Genomic DNA, 15949 nt, shown 5'->3' on the forward strand with positions numbered 1-15949 from the left:
GGGTACCTTTCCAGTTGTTCCAATGCAGACAAAGAGGTTCTTCTATAATGACGTTACATTGATTTAATCCCATTTAATTATACATGCTTTACTCAACATATGCCTTGCCTAAAACTTTTAAATTGCTTATGGCTTTTTATCTCACGAAATTATACAATTCTAAATATTGTTCTGCCCATTTGTTGCTCTTTTTCACTGCAGACCTAGATAACAGCAGTGAACTATTCTATCCTGAAACTTCCTCAGCCAAATAAATTAATTAATTACCTTTTAATTCCATTACCTTCTCAGGATAGGAGGAAAATGTTGCCAGATTCTTGGCCAGAATATAACACAAATAGCCTTTAGCCCAGTGTGGTGGTTAATCTCAACTGTCAACATGATAAAATCTAGAATCACTTAGGAATCAAGCCTCTGGTCATGTCTATGAGAAAGTACACAGATCAGGCTAAGTGTGGGGAAGATAAGCTCAGTGTGGGTAGACACTGTTCCCTAGGCTGGGATCCTGAACAGTATTTAAAAAGAAAGAAAACAGAGTGCAAACATTTGTTACTCTGCTTCCTAGCTGTAGATGCAATGAGACAAGTTGCCCAGAGTGCTGACACTGTGGCTTCCTCTGTAGTGGTAGACAATAACCTCAAACTGTGAGCAAAGTAAACCTCCTTTCCCTTAAGTGGTGTTGTTACTACATTTTACTGCTGCAACAGAAAAAACAAAACATACCAAGTGACCAATATAGTGCTTGTTTCCCTCTGAAATTTCATAAACTGAGCCTCCACTGTTCTCAGCATTCTTGTTTAAATTCCCACCAGAATGGCTAGCTCATTACACTCTGCTTAGAACATTCTAGCTTTTCTAGCCCGAAGTTTCAAACTCTTTCACAACTTTCTCACAAATTCCAAAGACTTAGAAGCCACTTGGTCAGGTTTATCAAAGCAACAATCTGACTTCTAGGCACCAATTTTCAGTATTAATTTCTGTTCTTAATCCTTTGCCCAAATACTTGAGAAGAAACTAAGGAATGTAATCAGTGCACTGTGAGGCAAGGGTATCTACAGAGGAAGTTGGTAGGAAGTTGAAGTAAAAATTTGAATTTGCAACTCTGTGTAGTATTACAAACATGGGTAATACATCACCATGACTTGCAACAATATGTAGAAATCTAGGAATAGGAAATGATGACAAAAAAAATTAGGAATCAGAAAGTGAATGAATAATTCTAGCAAAAGCATTATCAGCTGTCAACTGCCCACAGGGATCAGAAAAAGACAAAGATAAAAGGAGACTGTAAACTGGAGATTCTTCATAACAGAGGTACTTTATTGAGGTAGGCACAAAGCAGATTTAATAAGAAAGATAAAGGGAAAAAAATGGAGATTTCCAAGTTCCAAATCCTGGCAGAGCTAAGTGAAATTTCTTCTCAAACTATTTCAAGCAAAATTACTAAGTACCTAACATTCATATATACTGGGATACAAATAGATTAAAATGAGTTTACATTTACAATAAAATGAAGCAGGCAGTTTAAAAATATAAGTCTTATGGGGCATGAGGAACGCAGAGGGAAGGAATCAGGAAATACTAAAGTTGTTTCTATAGGCTAGTAAGGGAAGACTTCACTGAAAAGTTGATACATATATAGACAAAAAAAAACAAGATGTGGTTCAGGAGTATGTCAAACAGAAAACAAGTATAAAACCAAGTTGGGAGCATGCCCCTGCCCTGTGTGTGTCTACTCCCATGACACTCAGAAATGAAGTAAGCAAGTTCCTCTGACCACTGACCAAAATCAATATTGTAAATAAGCTTTAATTTTTTACAAGCCCAAGAAATTACTTATGTGATAAGTTATACTTTCGTTTCATTCATCAACTATTTTTTAAAAAGAAAAATTTAAAGCATAAGCCACAGAAGAAAAGTAATTTTCAATATATTTCATACTTAATGGCTAAAAAATGTCTAAAAACTGTAATTCAGCTAACAAGAGGCTAAGAAAGCAGGAAAATCCAAAAATTAAACATAGCATTTTGTTTCCATACCTTCCAATGGTAGCTTTGCCTTCATTTTTAACAGACTGATAAATCTTTCTCTCTTCTTCTGAAAGTGTAATGTGCTGAATAAATACTTTCCTTTCTGGTAACTCCAAAACAGGTTTCCCTTTAATTTTGCTTGTCTTTGTTCTTCGAAGTGTGATATTTTTAATTAAGGACTGTAAACGCCTACTCAAAGTAAAACAAGCAATTAGATAACTCTTTATTTCTAAATCAGGTGAGCAGAAAGGAAAAAAAGCAGGAATTTATTGATTTATAACTTTAGTAAATTAAATGGTTTTTAAAAAATCCTTTATTTAGGCTTTTATAATCATAAGAATATTATATAAACAAAAAATAATTACCAAAAAAATGAAATTGTGCCTCAGCACAACACTTATCATCTTTTACTATGTACTTACTTTTCCAAAGCTTTTCTAGTTTTGTTGTTATCATTGACACTTTTATTCCTCAACTACTTTCTTATCAATTATAACACTCAATACACAATATTTGTATTCTTACTAAGCAGCTATTGAGTTTAAGGTATTTTATTACATAGAGTGCAGATAGGAGGAAGATCCTCTTCTTGAGTTAAAAAAAAAAATCCCATATAAAATAATATGAAAAGGTATGAAAATCAAATCAACTTTTTACAAATTAATTAACTGAAAAATAAAAACATAATAATAATTATAATAATAATTTTTTTTTTTTTTTTTTTTTTTTTTGGTTTTTTTCGAGACAGGGTTTCTCTGTGTAGCTTTGCGCCTTTCCTGGAACTCACTTGGTAGCCCAGGCTGGCCTCGAACTCACAGAGATCCGCCTGGCTCTGCCTCCCGAGTGCTGGGATTAAAGGCGTGCGCCACCACTGCCCGGCTAATTATAATAATAAAATGCACAATTTTTAACTTAGACTAAATACAGCATAAACAGGAATTGTGTGACCAGTTTTGACAGCTGACATAAGTTTACATTTTCAATCACTTTCACTTTAACTCTCAGTCAGAAATACATTTGACTGTATCTACCCATAACAAATAAATATTCAATACATATAAATCATATATCTTCACTTGGAGAATGTACTCTGGTATTTTTCATATTCTCTATTACATCTGTTTCTTTTTCCATGCTGACTGCCACCTTTATAATGATTCTATGACCCACCATTGAGTCCCAAATCCTGTTTAGACAATTACTGCTTAGAACCACAGCAGTCAAGTATGTGGCAAAATACCTATCAATGTTTTCATTCCTTTCTTACCTTTTTAGCAATACCCACCCAAATCAACCATATGAAATGTTCATTAAAACTTGAGATCACTGTACACTATGCACAGTGTATATACCACACCAAATGCCTCTATAAAAGAACTGTAAGTTATCAAAATATAATGCATGTAGATGTAATTCTAAATGGTCTTATTAAATAAGAAACACAGAGCCAAATAAAGAGTTAAAAGCCCAGAGATCAGAGCAGTAGCCAAGAGCTAAGACCACCTTATCTTACCACTCGCTGCCGTCCTTCCCCTGAGAGAGAGAGACCTTCTTCCTATGTCCTGTCTTTTTATTGCCTTTCTGTTTTGCCTTCTCATTGGTTCTAAACCCAACCACATGACTTCCTCTTCACTGCCTGTCTATACAGACCTCCAGATCTCTATGGTTCCTACTGAGATTAAAGGTTCTGGTCACGCTTGGCTGTATCCTTGAACACACATAGACTCTGCCTGCCATGTGATCAGATTAAGGGCATGTGCTACCACCGCCAGACAGAAGTCTACATTGAAACTCTTTTGCAAAGCACATGTGACCATGAAGATGAACTCTATAGCTAAATGGCTTGCTCTTAGCTCTGATCCCCAGGCAACTTTATTAACATACAAATAAAATCACATTTCAGCACAAATAAAATATCACCATAAATGCATAGTGAATCACCAAAGGATATAGCTTTTCCTATCATTGTTGAACCTGTTTGTCATAGCTTTGGGGTAACAGCCATATACAATGACCATAAAGCTCTGCCTTTCCTTTCAGTTTTGCTAAAATGGGGAAAAAGTGCACAAACAGAAACCTTTATCCCCTGACGACACAAGATACTATGTTTTAAGAGCCAGTGGCACTGACAATTGTGTGCTTTGCAGACTAAAGTTAAGAGATAAGTGAAAATGGTAATGGAAGTGGCAATTAGTTGCAGTAACTATCGCTAATATATCAGCTATCATAAACTTACTTACCTAAGTCCTCCCTCATCTCCCATTGTAACAGGACGCTGTATTGTTCTATGCCACCATTCTCTATCAATAAATGGTTTAAGTTTTAAAAAGGACAGAAGAGACCACAAGTCCTTTAAAGAATTCTGGATAGGAGTACCTAAAAAAAAAAAAAAACAGAGAAGGAAACCATTATACCTCTACAAAGTTAAACTGATTTTGTGGTGCTAGGGATCACACATGCTAGGCAAGAACTGAGTTATAGCTCGTTAGCCAGAATATTCACCTGGCCCAATGAGACAAACAATAGTTGAATTAGACAATGTACTAGGTACACACTGACTCAGATCCTCATACACTTAAACATGGCAAATGTTTAAACACTGAGCTATCTCCTCAGTCTTGCTATTAGTGTGTGGGGGTCCCTGCAAGCACCACAGGCCAGCAGGAAAACAACCAGGGTGAGGTAAGAATAAAACTTGGGTAAGACTTAGCCAGTGCTGGGTCAAAACTTCTGGAGTTGTGACACCAGGTGATTATAGACATATTTAAATACACTGTAATTTTAGGAAAGTTTCCTGGTAACAACCATCCCAACCCCATGTGCACAATAAAGCTTCAAGTATGACTACATTGAAACTCTTTTGCAAAGCACTTGTGACCATGAAGATGAACTCTATAGCTTTAAGGGCCTAGGATCTAGTGTGGATTCTGACAGAGATGGAGGTCAGCAGGCTATAAGTCACATGTCACATCTCTCCTAAGGATAGTTCTTATTGACTGACAAACAAAGATAAAGATAAAGGTCTAGGGAGGGAGAGTCTGGGATAAACATTCTGGGGGCTTTGAGTGAGGTTTGGCTCTGCAGATAGCAAAGGTCACCAAGTTATTAACAGCATCTACTCCCAACCCTCTGGGTGGAAAACAGGTATTAATTTTCTCCATTGAGGAGACAACTCTGCTGATTAACAGTCCTGGTTTCTCCAGTGCTTACCTTTGAGCACTCATGACACTATATCTCCTCATTTCTAAGTTTTAAAGAAAAAATAGTGGACATAATGGAAGTCATGGGAGAATGCATTGCCTCTATGTCTAGGCAAGTGTAAGAGAATTACAAGAGCACCAAGAAAAGGGGAAAGCCATCTTATCCATGATTGAAAAGTCACTTGATAGATTCTGTCTCTTTATATAAATGATTAATTTGGCCTGTGGTGATATATTGTGTGTCCTAATAAATTTGCCTGAGGATCAGAGGACAGCACCAGCCACTAGATTAGACATAGAGGTCAGGCAGTGGTGGCACACACCTTTAATTCCAGCATTTGAGATCTCATGCCTTTGCTTGGAAAGCATATGTCTTTAATTCGAGGAAGTAATATGGCAGGACAGAGAAAAGGTATAAAATGGTATAAGGAAACAGGAACTCACTCGTTTTAGGCTGAGGATTTCATAGAGGTAAGAACTAGTGGCTGGCTGTTCTGCTTCTCTGATCTTTCACCTTTCACCCTGATATCTGGCTCTGAGTTTTTTACTAAAAAGCCATCTAAGGTGGGGCGGTGGTGGCGCACACCTTTAATCCCAGCACTCGGGAGGCAGAGGCAGGCGGATCTCTGTGAGTTCGAGGCCAGACTGGTCTACAGAGCGAGATCCAGGAAAGGCGCAAAGCTACACAGAGAAACCCTGTCTCGAAAAACCAAAAAAAAAAAAAAAAAAAAAAAAAAGACCATCTAAGATTCAAACAACATTGACCATCAATAGTATCAGAAAAATCTGACACATTTAAGCAACATGTATCAAGAAATTGTTGACAACTAAGGGTATGCTTGAGCAGCAGCAAATAATCTCTAGTAGCTCTATTTTGTAAAATTATAGTCATCATTGTTACATACAAATGATAGTGAACTTTGGATGTTGATTTTGTATCCAGCAATTTTGGATTTGAATTCATTCAAATGCTCAGAAACCATACAAATGCAGAAACAGTACCATGCATCTATAACCTCAGGGCTCCTACAACAAGGTGAGAGGCAGAGACAGGAGAATTCATGGAAGCTCACAGACCAGCTAACCTGGAATCTGTAGTAGACCCTATCTCAAGAAAAAGGTGAAGACTAACAACCAAGATTGTCACCAAATCTACACGTTCTCTAATCTACACACACATAAACACACACACACACACACACACACATACACACACACACACGTAATTTTTTTTAAAAAAATCTGAAATTGACCTCTTAAAGAGTGAAAGAAAATAGTGGTTACCAGAGGCTGAGAAGAATAGTGGAGGAGAAAGAAAGGGAAAGACTGCTCAATGGTTATAAAGGTATAGCATGGCTGCAAAAATAAGTTCTGCTGTTACACTGCACAGTAGTAGGATAATGATTGAAAAATAATGCACTATACATATTCTAAAAGCTAGAAGAAATAATTTTGAATGATGTTACTATAAAATTAAATGAGGATATAAATATAATTACCCTAATTTGAATATGATACAATGAGCTATCATACCACATTAAGATCCATGAACATAAATAATATTTAGGCATCAATTCAAAAACCTAATGAAAAAAAATAAGGGCTGCAAGATAGCTCAACAGATAAAGTGTTTGTCACACAACTATGATAGGACAGGAGTTGGATCCACAGAATCCACTTAAGTTCTAGGTGTGTACTGCAGCCTGCCTGTAATCCCGGTGCTTGGAATGAAGATAGGATTCCTAAAGCTAGCTGGATACTGTGAGCTCTGGGTTCAACTAAGAGACCATGCCTCACTGAATAGGTGGAGGATGATCCAAAGATGCCTGACACTTAAAAGCTTCCACAGGAATGCACACATATTTGGATGTGCACTTGCACACAAATACATGCCCACATACACGTGAACACAAGACACACAAAATTTAAATAAAATTTTTAAAAAATCCTGAAAGCTAAAATTACCTGTCAATACCCATCTTCTTTCTGCCTCTAAGTCAAGTACAGCTTTTGTCTGCTGAGCATTTGGATTTCGTATGGCATGTCCTTCATCCAGGATCACTCTTAGCCATTTTATGCTATGCAATGTACTGTCATCTTTATTCTGAAATAGAGGTTTAATATTCAAAAAGCACAGTAAAATAACACAGTATTTAAATGTTTGTTAAATAATAGTAGTTCTGATCTCTCTACTAATTCTTACTAGGTACCTGGCACTGTTAAGTACTCCAAAGACAATTAGTGAACACCAAAAAGCCTAGAATATTACCTCTGTTTTACAGCTAAGAACACCAAGGAACAAGATACTAAATATGTTGTTTGAAGTACCACTAAGAAGCAGCTAGCTCCTACTCCAAGCTAAGAATCATGCATAATACACAGAACCATTTTACACACAATGAAACAGTGACAGAAAAGCCATCCCTTGTAAGAAATTTTTCAGTGTAACAACAATGCTTTCTTTTATACAAATGGCAATGTTCTTTCAACATTGAGATTTTTAACTATATGGTATTTCCAAAATAACTGGAGTTATTAAGGAAAATAACAGGCTCATGAAAAGAGTTGAGAACTTAATGACTACTATAACACTCATCATTAAAAAAACAAAAAAATCAACAATTTTTCAGAACACCAAAAAGAAATTTGTATATAAATTATGATAAACACTAGATATAATACAAATCTAAATTTTAACCTTAAATGTTCTAAATGACAAACATTTCCAAATTAGTATCTCAAGAGGGTGCAAAGCCCTTCTTTGCAGCATGCTATCTTACAGACATGCTTAAGCATTTTCAAAGAAAGAAAGGGAAGAGCATATACTATGAATTTGTGAATAATTTAGAAACATGAAGAGTAATCAACCTTAAAAAAAAAATCTCTAGGTAGGGCTGAAAAGATGGTTTAGTGGTTAGGAGTATTTGCTGCTCTTGCAAATGGAAGTTCCCAGCATCCATATCAAATGACTAAGAAATACCTTTAACTCCAGCTACAGGGGCCTCCAAAGTCACCAGCACTCACTATCACACAGACAAACACACAGTTTTTTAAAAAAAATAAATATTTTTAAAGGCTTTAGGTATTTGCATACTTACTCCATAATCATGAGTTAAAATATTATAAGTAGTCAAAACAATATCCTGTTTTGAAAGGAAGGTTGGTTCTCTAATACGATCAGGACCATAATAAACATAAAAATTCAAGTGCACTTCTGATTTTATATGTTGTCCAAATTGTTCCTAAAAAAATTACAAATATTTTAATAAGAATCAGATGAGTATCAAGTTGAGCATGCATATCATGAGCATGCCAGCAAGAGTGTCAAAAATCAGTTTTCCTACAATCTAAAACTGAAGTATAATGATAGCTATACTAATAAGTATCATATTGTGTCAAATCGTAAAACTGACAAACATATAAAACATGTTATATAAATTTTGCCTGACCTACCAATAAGCAGCCATTTCACATATATAGTCCATTTGTGTAGCCATTTCATTACTATGCAGCCCAGGCTAGTCTCAAACTCATCATCTTCCTGCCTCTACCTCTCAAACACTGAGATTAAACATTAGCATGTCTTCAATTTTTAAAAAAGTCCACCAAATTTCTTTGTAAACAACAGACTTAGATGATTTTGAGCAAGAAAAGAAAGAAAAAAAGGAGGAAAGGAAAGAAGAAAAGGACAAGACGAGAGAGAAGGTGCCATGGAGCCTATTGGAGCCTATATAGGCTTTACCAGGCAGGTCTGCATAGGGAGGATGATTGGGCTGTGGAAATGGGTGCCAGGTGTCTGAGGTGGTCTGCACTTTTTGGCTGTGCTTGGGGGAGGTCTTTTACTCCACACCTTGGCATTTCTTTAAATACCCTAGGGCAAGGAGGGACACATGGATGACCCCATGAAGAGAAGTAGATTAGATCTACATGAGTGGACTGGGTGTGTGTGGGGGGGGGTAGCAGAGGGTGAGGAGTGGGGGATGAGAACATAGGGAAATGGGAGGGTCGAGCTGGAACAGGGACAGAGTGGGAGGGCAGGGAGGAAGATACCATGATGGATGAGGACATCATGGGAATAGGAAGAGGCAGGGTGCTGGGGAGGCTCTCAGGAATCCACAAGGTTGACCCCACCTTGGTCTGCTGGCAGTGGTCCAGAGGGTGCCTGGACCGGTCTACTCTGGTGACCAGCCTAGCAAATAACCTAGCTGTCATCATAGAGCCTTTGTCCAGTGACAGATGGAGGCAGATACAGAGATCCACGGCCAGGCACCAGGCTGAGTTCCAGGAATCTAACTGATGAGAGAGAGGAGAGATACTGCAGGCGAGGGACGTCAAGATCACGGTGGAGGACGTGCAGAGATGATGGGCCACACTAGTGGAAGGCCATGAACTATGGACTGGTGGCTGTGGAGCCCCCATGGGACTGGACTAGGCCCTCTGGACACAGAAGACGGCTGTTTGGCTTGAACTGTTTGCGGGGCACCCAGGTAGGGGGATCGGGATCTGTCCCTGGTGCATGGGCAGGCTCCTGGGAATCCAGTGCCTGTGGTGTGACACCTTGCACAGCCTTGGTGCTGTGGGAAGGGGCTTGGACCTGCCTGGGCTCAGTGAGCTGGGCTCTGCTGACTCCCCATGGGATATCATGATTTGGGGGATGTGGGGTGGCTTGAGAAAGAGGGCTGGGGGTGGGAGGAGGGAGGAGGGGGGTCTGTGGATAGCATGAGGAGTGAGCAGAAAATTTCTTAATAAAAAAATAATAATAAAGAAGGAAATCAGATGGAAAGGGGTTGTGTTGGGGAGTCTGGGGCGGGGGGAGGGGGGTAGTGGCAATTGGAGTCAGAATGAGCAAGAGAGATACAGTGTACACATTATGAAACTGTCAAAGAATAAATAAAAAAATATTTTTTCAAAAGAAAAAAAAATACACTAGGGCAGACAGTGGAGGGTTGGTGGATAAGGATCCAGGCCCATCTGAGGCTATCCTGCGTCTCTCTCTGTTTCTCTCCTCTCTTTATTTCTAACTAAATCTCTTATCCCTCATTCCTCAAGAGTCCCTGAGGTAAATAAATGTGGGGGCTGGTCCCCCACAGATGGTATCACTGAACAGAAACTAAGAAAAAAGAAAAAAAATGTGTGTGTGTGTGTGTGTGTGTATATATATATACATATATATATCCAGAGTACTTAGTGAAAGTAGGAGGCCCTACAAGTTAAAGAGGAGGGTCCAATATGGTTTTGTAGCTAAAAGAAAAAGTTAAATGGGGCAGGGGGTTTTATCCTCGAGAGAAAAAGAAAAAAACGGACTGGAAAGATGTCTGAGTATAAGGCTGCAGCTTAGATTCTCTATCAAGATTTCTCTCTTTCTGTCTCTCTCTTAATTTCTATCTATAAAAATTAAGGAAGCAGGAATAGATACATAGTATAGGAAAAACTTAGAAGAGTAAGATAGTGTAGAAAAATAGCAAAAAGAAAACTTAGGATAAGATAGGCAACTAGACAGAAACTATGTCTTTAATTTTCTAACTTTAGGGCTATGAACGCAAACTGAGATAAAATCTATCCTCTTGGAGCTTAATGGGCAGAAAAAAAGGCTCTTCTTTGAGTTTAACAGGCAGAAAAAAGATACCTGTGGGAAGCTTTTGGTCCCAAGCAGCAGAAGAAAGTAATTCTCCCTGAAGCAAAATGTGGGTGTAATAAGCCAAAGTTTAGAAGTTTGGGGGATGAACTAGGTGGTCTTTCTCTCAAATTAAAAGCTTTCTTAAAAAACTTACTCTCTCTCTAAAACACTAAAAAACCTCAGAACTTACTTTCTCAGTTTCTCTTTCTGTAAGGGCAAAATTAGATACACCTGAAAGAATGTGGGAAATGATCTGTGATTTGCTCTAAGAAAAAAACCAACAAACATCTTGGAACAGGGCAAAACCTCTCTGCTAAGTTCTGTCTCTCTAAACTAGGAAAAAATCAGCAGCCAGAAGTTCCCTATGGTTATAGCCTCGCAAAAAAAGTGCAGGCAGAAAGCCGAAGTAGGGACAGCTTCCCCAAAAAGTGAAGAGATGGGGGAGGGGCTGCTGGTGAGAATGAAGCAATAGAGGCTTTCTTTTCTAAGCTCTATCTCCAGTGGAAATTCCCCCTGCAGGTAGAACTGAGCCATAGATGCAGAAAAGTGTAGGTGAAGAGCCACAGAGCGCCAAATGGGGCAGGAAACTCCTGGCATGGTAGAAGCAGTAAAAGCTGAACTTCTCAGCTGCAGCTACAGCTAAGACATCAGGGACTTTGTTTCTGGGTGGGCTTCTATCATAATTGCTCTAGCACAAAGATCCCTTCGGCAATGCAAACACTCTGTTAGCACTGTATCTTCCCTTCTCTAAACAACAACTGAGAAGCAATTAGCCAGCACCTCCAAGTTTGAGTACATTCTGGGGATACTAGGATTCCTACAGTAGTCAGGAAGTCTCAAGAAAAGCAGTGCTGAACTGGAAATAGCTGAGACAGAATCAGAAAAAAAAGCCCCTACCTTCAGAAGCAGAGAAAATCGCCACTGTGGCATCAGGGACTGTTTCTGGGGGAAGGGATGAGCTGAGACCACACTGGGAGTTGTCTGGGAGAAACTATCTCTGAAGTAAAAAACCTTTGTTTCAAGTGCTTTTATTTTTATCACTGATATGGTGACATGGAGGAGAAAGCCCCAAGGGAATTTTGCTTCCAGCATGGAGGGACCTTCCTGCATATGCGTGGGCAGGTGCACTCAGCTTCGGGAGCAGTGTCAGCAAGGAAAAACACCTACTAAAGCCAGCTCAGACAGAACAAAATCCTTTGACTCAAGAACCCTCCTGTAGTGAAGAAAAAAGCTGGTTTATTCTTAACTTTTCAATAGGAAAGCAAGCCAGTAAAAGGGAACTGAAAGTTGACTCCCAGACCTGAAAAGAACTATGGGAAGTGGAGTCCAAAAGGTAGCTCATAACTGCAGACTGACATAAGAGAAATGCATTCTGGGAAAGAAAGTTTTTCCAATAAAGATGGCTACTGCCTGGTAAAATTGTTTTTTCAAATCAAAATGAACTTTCTTTCTTTCCTAAGTATTGCTAGATAGCTTAAATTTACTTCTCAAAAAGTTGAAAGCAAACAAACAGCTTGCCTCACAGGAGATAATTAAACAAACAAACAAACAAACAAAAAGCTAATGAGATTGAGTTGTGTTTAAGATTCCAGAGAAACATTGATAGCATTAAAAGACACTCATAGCAAACTTAAAATACAGCTTTTAAAAGATTAAGAAGGAAGAAAATTGTCTGAGAGTTTGTTGAGTGTCAGCCCCAATGAAAAACTGTAAGAATACAGAACTTGGAGCTGCACCGCTTTTGGCTCGTTTGAGAAAATGCTTTATATTGCCTGATAGCTGCACAATAACTTTTCACTAAGAGTTTTATGGAAGTTCAATATGGGAATTTAATCCTCGCCCTGAGGTGAGGCTTCTGTGACAACCGAGTGAAGTCAATGGCATTTATCTGAATTGAAGCCCTTAAGGGAGTGATTATGAATTTGGGCAAAGGGACAGTCCCTAACAAAGTAGCCATCTACCCATAGGCTAATTTCCTGCCAGTTCCAGAACAGCTAAGAGGGCCTGGCAGGAAAGAAGTCTGGGAAAAACAACAACAACAACAAAACCTTTACCCCAAGGATTACAGCCTTAACAATGACACTATATTGTACAAAGAGCTAAGTCACTTAAAAATACATTATGCCCCTTAGAAGGATTTTCTTCTCATTCTTTTTGAGTTTGAAATGAAGTCAAAAGAAAATTACTCTCTGTCTTTTGGAAGATAATGTTAAACTTTTTCTAGGTGTTAAGAAATCTTTTAGGTGTTTGCTAGGTTAGATATTTGCTAAGGGTATCCCTATGGAGTTTGCTAAGAGATTCTTCCTAGTGTGAGTTAGTTAACAGTAAGAAGTATCTTTGTAAGGTAGTCCTATAGAGTTTCCTTATGAATATAAGTTTGTATGAATATAAGAAGTATATTTGCTAATACAGTACTATAGAGTTTCCTTAAGAACATAAGTTTGTAAGAAGTATAAATAAGTGTATGTTGAATGTGAGCTTGTAAAAAAGTGTAAATGTTGAATGTGAGTCTAAATGCTTAATGTAAATACATGTAGTGTAAATGGTCATGCTAGTTGTAAATGTAAGTTTAAATAAGTGTAAATACAGTAAGTCAGACAAATGTAGGTTTAGAATATATAGGATTTAGGTCTAAGGATATGGTAAAAGTTTATTAGAGGGATTATATGGTGAAGCTAAATAACAAAGTAATTTAGAGTACAGTAGGAACCTGGAATGCAGAAAACAGTGTCCATAGCACACTGCAAACTTGGCAGTTCCAAAAGCCACCAATAATAACAAAACACATCTTCAGAGATTGCCAGCTATAGAAGTAGCAGTCAGGTGTCCACGGCTGAGACCCGTAGAGCATCATAGCTTCTCAACTAGCAGACGCTATGAGCCAGCAAAAGCAGAGCCAACACTAGCAATGAGGGTCTGGTCTGCAAGCTTTGAGCCACGAAGGAGCCACAGTGAGAAGTGGCCACACTAAGCTACTAGAATGGCTAACCACAGGCAGCAACATGGAAAACCCAGCCAAGATGTTACACCATGAGGAAGACAAATGGCAGACAGCAGCTTGGAGAGCCCAGAGGCTTGTGTCACCACAGGAAAGGTGAACAGTGATAAGCAATGAAGACTGTGGAAGCCAGAGAGCTTCCAGGAGCGGAGAAGCAGTGTCAGTACTAGAAAAGCAGCTGAGACACGCAGTAACTGCTGAATGCTCCAGGCTGAACAGCTAGACTGGGATTCTGCGGAAACTGCTGAATGCGACAGAGGATTCCTAGACCCAGGGTGCTGAGTACTTGGACTGTCAGTGAGGCAGGTAGTAGGACCCTTCCAGGGCCAGGGTTACTGTGGGAGGGCCATGCATGGTTCAGCTCATGGCAGCTGAAAGAGCCTTGAGCCATGTGGCTATGCAGTGAAGCTCTCTAGCCTCAGGACGCAGAGGTCTGGAAATAGCCTGGTTACTGAAGACTACAGACTGAAAAGCGCAGCAGTAGCTGAGTATGAAAGTTGCAGAAATGCTTGTTTGAACTAAAATTGTTAACTCAGAAGTTTTGGTTATGGGACTCCTCATATTTGGAGCTGTTTGCTGGCACAGCCATATCTGGATGGAATGGCAGAAATCATAGAGTCAGCATAGCTGCTTGACAAAGATCCAGCAAAGCTGAGCCACATGATGGCTGCCACACCACCTTTGGTTTTAATTTCTACCTGTTGAATACTTGAGAGACTTTTAATGTTTCTACAATTTGAGAATATAGGTTGATGGAAATTTTCTTATGTATCATTTACGCCTTCTCTCGGGAATGCTGTTTCCAAGCTTCCCCAGAATAGTCCTGAACATACTATTCTCCCCGCTTTTAGGGATATATCCTTATTTACTTGAATGTCTTCCTTATGCCTTGGAGGTTGTGAGAATAAAGAAGCCCGAGGTCTCTTCAATGGGCTATGAGACATTCTTGAAACATCTGCCCCTGTACTTACACAGGAACAAGATATTTAAAACAAAGTAAACTCAAAAAGTTCAACAAGATTCAGTAGGCTAGAGGAGTTTGCCACAGTTCAAATTACAAGTCTCTTCCCACTGAACACTCAGACAATTACGTGGCATACAACTCTGCCCTACATAGAGACATATTGATGAGCAAAGTATGGAGTGGAAAGATGATAAAAGTATTAGGACCTCCATCTCTTAGAAGTTAGCTCATGTAGAGCCACTATAATGTCATATGATCAAGGAACAACAGAATGCCAGGATTAGATATATAGACAAATTCCATAAAGATATAAATGTGAATATTGACTGTATTATGCCAGAATTTGAATAATAACTGTAGCAGCTTTTGCCTGAGGATTTTTCTTGGGCCCTCTGGCCACTGAGAGTTAATAATACACTGTTTGACAAAACAGGCTGTCACATGCCTCTAGTTTCTTAAAAGTTAGGTTATGGGGTTAATGAGTAAGAATGATAACTCTGTTTATTAATGATGTCAAAACTTGAGGGAAAATGATTGAAAATGATAACTTTGTTCTATCAAAGTTTATTAATGTTGACCAAAAGGTAAGCAAAGGGAAGTAAAACATATGTCCAAAAACAAAAATAATATGATCTATGTTTTGGAGCATCATGAATGTATCTCTGCTTACTAAATTCTGTATAAATGAAGGAACACTCTGGCTGCTAGTGGGTCAGGCTGCAAGATTCTCCTGACCACCATGGCCTGGCTCACTTCCTTCCCCTATCAACTCTTTACATCCTCTGCTGGGACCTGTTCCACTAGGGATGACTCTTGTATGCTTCCTCTCTGTCCATCTCTCCTAAAATGAAACTAAGAAGTATCTCATGTCTGATTCCTCCATTGCTGCTCTTGCATCCACCCATCTTCAAACCCTGCCCTCATCTGGAGCTGGACTCTGGCAGTTTGCTATAAAGACTTAAGGGCAGTTGACATGCCAGGCCCTGATTTCAAGCACTCAGAGGTACTTTTAGGAATAGTACCAGAAGTCTTTTTGAGCTATTGAACTTAAGAAACAAAATGGACAGTAATGATTTCATTATGAAACTGTTTATGTAAAACTAGAACTGCTTAAAAAAGGAACTGTTTAAATAGAGACAT

At 38.8% G+C, this 15949-nt stretch overlaps 1 protein-coding gene across 5 annotated transcripts in view; it reads right to left on the bottom strand.

Annotated features, from left to right (window-relative positions):
- Positions 1–15949, bottom strand: part of Hltf (helicase like transcription factor) — a 95768-nt gene that overhangs the window by 36418 nt on the left and 43401 nt on the right. For all 5 annotated transcript variants that reach the window (XM_006993817.4, XM_006993816.4, XM_042278988.2 and 2 more), the window contains 4 exons: positions 8329–8472; positions 7196–7334; positions 4271–4406; positions 2040–2219 (listed from right to left, as the gene is read on the bottom strand). In XM_006993817.4, the coding sequence (XP_006993879.1) occupies positions 2040–2219; positions 4271–4406; positions 7196–7334; positions 8329–8472 (599 nt within the window). The remainder of the gene's footprint in view (positions 1–2039; positions 2220–4270; positions 4407–7195; positions 7335–8328; positions 8473–15949) is intronic.

This window comes from Peromyscus maniculatus, chromosome 6 (genome assembly GCF_049852395.1).
Source record: "Peromyscus maniculatus bairdii isolate BWxNUB_F1_BW_parent chromosome 6, HU_Pman_BW_mat_3.1, whole genome shotgun sequence".
NCBI lineage: Eukaryota > Metazoa > Chordata > Mammalia > Rodentia > Cricetidae > Peromyscus > Peromyscus maniculatus.